Raw genomic sequence first — 3,472 nt, 5'->3', positions numbered from 1 at the left:
TAACTTCGATTACAGAATCAAAAGTAAAAAAAAAAAAAAAGAATTTACAAAAAGTAAGTGTTATGATAAACGGAGAATAGCCAAAGCGGGCAATTTCGAGGCGTTACGTTTTGGAAAAGGAGGATTTTCTAACGCGCCGTTGCCCGCCTATAATTTGCTCGTTAAAGTAGCGATGTTTTTCAAAGTATCGATATGGCGTTTATTTGGTGCATTTGTCGACAGAGAGCTTGGTCACGGCATTGGATTCTCAGTTCACGTACACCGAGCCGGCCAGAAACGAGCCAGATCGCCAAAATGGCCCTGTTGTGTCCTCGGCGATGGAGGATTGCAACGAGCTGCTGGAACTGGCCGCCCAGGGTGGAATACAGTTCGTGCGCGCGACAGAGGACGGTCGTTACGAGGTGATGAATCATTCATCATCGATATCGAAGATTTTTCAGATTTTATCATATATATATATATACTTCTATGTATAATGAAATCCGATTTCTCGTGAAACGTGAAAGATTTTTATACATCGGCCACGATTTATCGATTATTTTACTCTTTCATCATGTATATTTTAATCTAAATAATTTTAATAGTTTTATGATCGAATTTTTGACTTAAAAAAGATCTCAAATACGGTTATGGAATATGATGAAGAGTATTTTAAGTTTATAATTTCTTTGAAGAATTTTAATAACACGATTAATTGGAGACAAATCTCGACATTCAGCGGCACAAAAATCTGTTGCGTGCATACAAAAAGTCACAAGAAACATTCAAAATAGAGTGATCATCGTTCGAAGAACGAAACGAGTCTCTATTCAAGCTTCTCTATTCAATCGTGTTTATAAAAGTATATTTTATTTCGCACAAAAATTCTCAATCTATGTTAAACACAATGATAGGAATGAAAAATCGTCGAAAAAATTCGATTCGATGATCAAGAATTTTTGTGATCGTTAATAATTTGAAGCGTTGAATTGTGCAACGTCGTTTTCACCTAAAGAAACAAATTACATGGTCTGGAGTTGGAAATTGTTATCCGTTTGTTAATTATTATTTCTCGCGATGATGACAGGTGATGACGAACAGCGAGGCTCGCGATCTGATGGCACAGAATTCACACGACGTGACCATTCTTGAGGGTGAGGAAGCGGATGCGATCAATGTTGTGAATATGCGCGGCAACGGGGAAGTTATTATCGGGGATTCCGATAATCAGATCATGGTGCTCGATTCCGCATCGACGCAGAAATCTATGCCGATGGACGGCATTGAGATACTGGAGGACAAGGATATCCGGATATTGGACAGCAAAAGCCTCGACGACCGTTTCGTGGATGGCATTAGCTTCCTCTCGCAATCGAAGATCGACGATCTGATTTTGGGTCCGAAACCTTTGTCCATCGATGGTGGTGTAACTGTCAACGACCACGAGGACGAGGGTGAGCTTTGTCCAAATTTTTTTTTGAAATCCTCTTTTTAATCTCCTAAGCTATTTGCATATTTTCCCTTTTCGAAAAATTTGTTTGAATTTTGTTTTTCGCAGCCATAGGGGTGCCTTCGAGTCAACAAGAGTTGACGAACATCCTCAGCCACAGAAGCGATATTTCGACGCTGTCGACCACATCTCAGCCCTCGATATCGTCCCTGTTAATGAAAAATCACCCACCCTTGTCGATTTTGAACGATACGCTTCCGTATCTGAAAAGCAACACCAGCTTAGCCGAAGATCTCAATATTCTAGGTAGTTCGACGATGGACGATCATCATTCCGTGTACGAGTCCAAGATAAAATTACCTTCCGTTTTTGACGATCCTGAACCAGACACTGGTCTGATACCCATCAATCAATCGGATATGAAGATACTCGGATCGGCAACTTCGAATAAGGTAAAATTTTCATACGTATTGGGTTGTTTAATATATTTTTTTTTAAACTGTTGTCTAATTAAAATAAATATGTTTAACGCTTTTGATCTTAATGAATAGATGATTTCCATATTTTTGAATTTCACAGGTCCTTGGCGGCAAGACAAATTGTCTACCGCCATCGAAATTGTTCCCCGGCCTGAACGAGGTGAAGATCCTGGGTCCGAAGAACCACAGCCAAGAGATCATGACTTCGCAGTATCAGGATATAAAGTTACTCAGCCCTTACGAACAGTTTTTGAAGAACACCGCCTCGAACACGAACGGATGCGACAGCGGCGGAGTGAACACTTCCGGTGGGTGTAGGAAGGAGGTGAAGATCCTGGGTAAGAAGTTGGGAACTGGCATTATCACCAGTACCGAGGAGGGCAACGTTGTGGAAGTCATCGAGGAGAAAACTAAGCTCGTAAGAGATCCCTTCAACGATTACCTTCAATTCGGCTCGTCCGCCAATTGTCGTGTCGCACTTGTATCTTTATAATATTCATCAAAATCTGGAATTTGTCGGAATTGAAGTTTCAAATATTTTCATATCGAATTCTCATCTTTTCCCTTTTCTTTTCATTTAGATTTCCGATCTTCCGTCAGGATTATCAAACTCGAAATCGAATCGACAAATTCGAGTATTGTATTTTGAGAATTGCTTTTGAGAAAATTAAATAAGGATATCGAATATTAAATTTTTTTATGTTACAGATGATGGACGGTCCAGGTCTTTGCAACCCCACTGACAACACGGTGATCTCATCTCCGCGTCTCGACAGGCAGATCACGGAGAATGGAGGGCCAGACAGCTTCTTGCTCCAAGTAAAGAAATACGAGTACGCTTACGATTAATAGACCGCTGAAACAGAGAATCTTTTCCACGATCCATGCAGGCATGTAGCCCGTGCGACTCAGATTTCCTGAATTTCGAGAACCGTTTGAAGGACACGTCGCCGGCCGGCCATTTTGAGCGAACCCAGAAGGATTCCAGGGATAGTTTCAGCTCTACCAGCGGTCTTCCCGATCTCGATTGAACGAAGAAATCGGGAACAGTCCACTCTGTTCACACTTCTCCTTGGCTCTCCTCCGTTGAAATTATCCAAGCTCGACGAGTGGAAAGGAAAAAAGAAAAAAAGGGAAAAAAAAAAAAAAAAAGAAAAAAAGAAATGTCGCCACGAGATCTTTAAATGGCTGTGAAGGATGGATGTGATTATTATAATTGATATGAAACTAGAAAATTAACGTCTCGATGTTGTTCGTTCGTCGAATTCGTTCTCAGACACTCGCGATCTAGTAGCGAACGGATGTGCATTTATTTTTTTTTCGATTTTTATTTCAGGATTTCCCTTAACCGATCCTTAAAACTAGTTTCGAATTCTTGTGAATTTTATTCCGAACGTCTTATATAATGTTAGTTCCAGAGGGTTATTCTCGGTATATAGTTTGCGCCCCGATTTTTCTTCTGCTTCGTTTCACGGTGTTTTTTAGGTTGACTCGCGAAACGAGTAAATTTTAGCACGAGAAAATTTGCGAGGAAGACACCGGAATGCTTTTAATCGATCGTATC

The 3,472-nt window shown here is 40.6% G+C and overlaps 1 protein-coding gene across 1 annotated transcript in view; it reads left to right on the top strand.

Annotated features, from left to right (window-relative positions):
* LOC102681828 overlaps nt 1-3,471 on the top strand; it is an 11,265-nt gene extending 7,794 nt beyond the window's left edge. Inside the window, exons 12-17 of the mRNA XM_006620851.2 lie at nt 223-401; nt 1,067-1,433; nt 1,538-1,881; nt 2,009-2,326; nt 2,617-2,727; nt 2,799-3,471. Of these exons, the coding sequence (XP_006620914.1) occupies nt 223-401; nt 1,067-1,433; nt 1,538-1,881; nt 2,009-2,326; nt 2,617-2,727; nt 2,799-2,939 (1,460 nt within the window). The 3' untranslated portion in view covers nt 2,940-3,471. The remainder of the gene's footprint in view (nt 1-222; nt 402-1,066; nt 1,434-1,537; nt 1,882-2,008; nt 2,327-2,616; nt 2,728-2,798) is intronic.
* The last annotated feature ends 1 nt before the right edge of the window (nt 3,472 follows it).

Source organism: Apis dorsata, unplaced genomic scaffold (assembly GCF_000469605.1).
Source record: "Apis dorsata unplaced genomic scaffold, Apis dorsata 1.3 scaffold_547, whole genome shotgun sequence".
NCBI lineage: Eukaryota > Metazoa > Arthropoda > Insecta > Hymenoptera > Apidae > Apis > Apis dorsata.
Note: the sequence above shows the minus strand (reverse complement) of the source record. Positions and strands in the feature narration are given on the sequence as shown.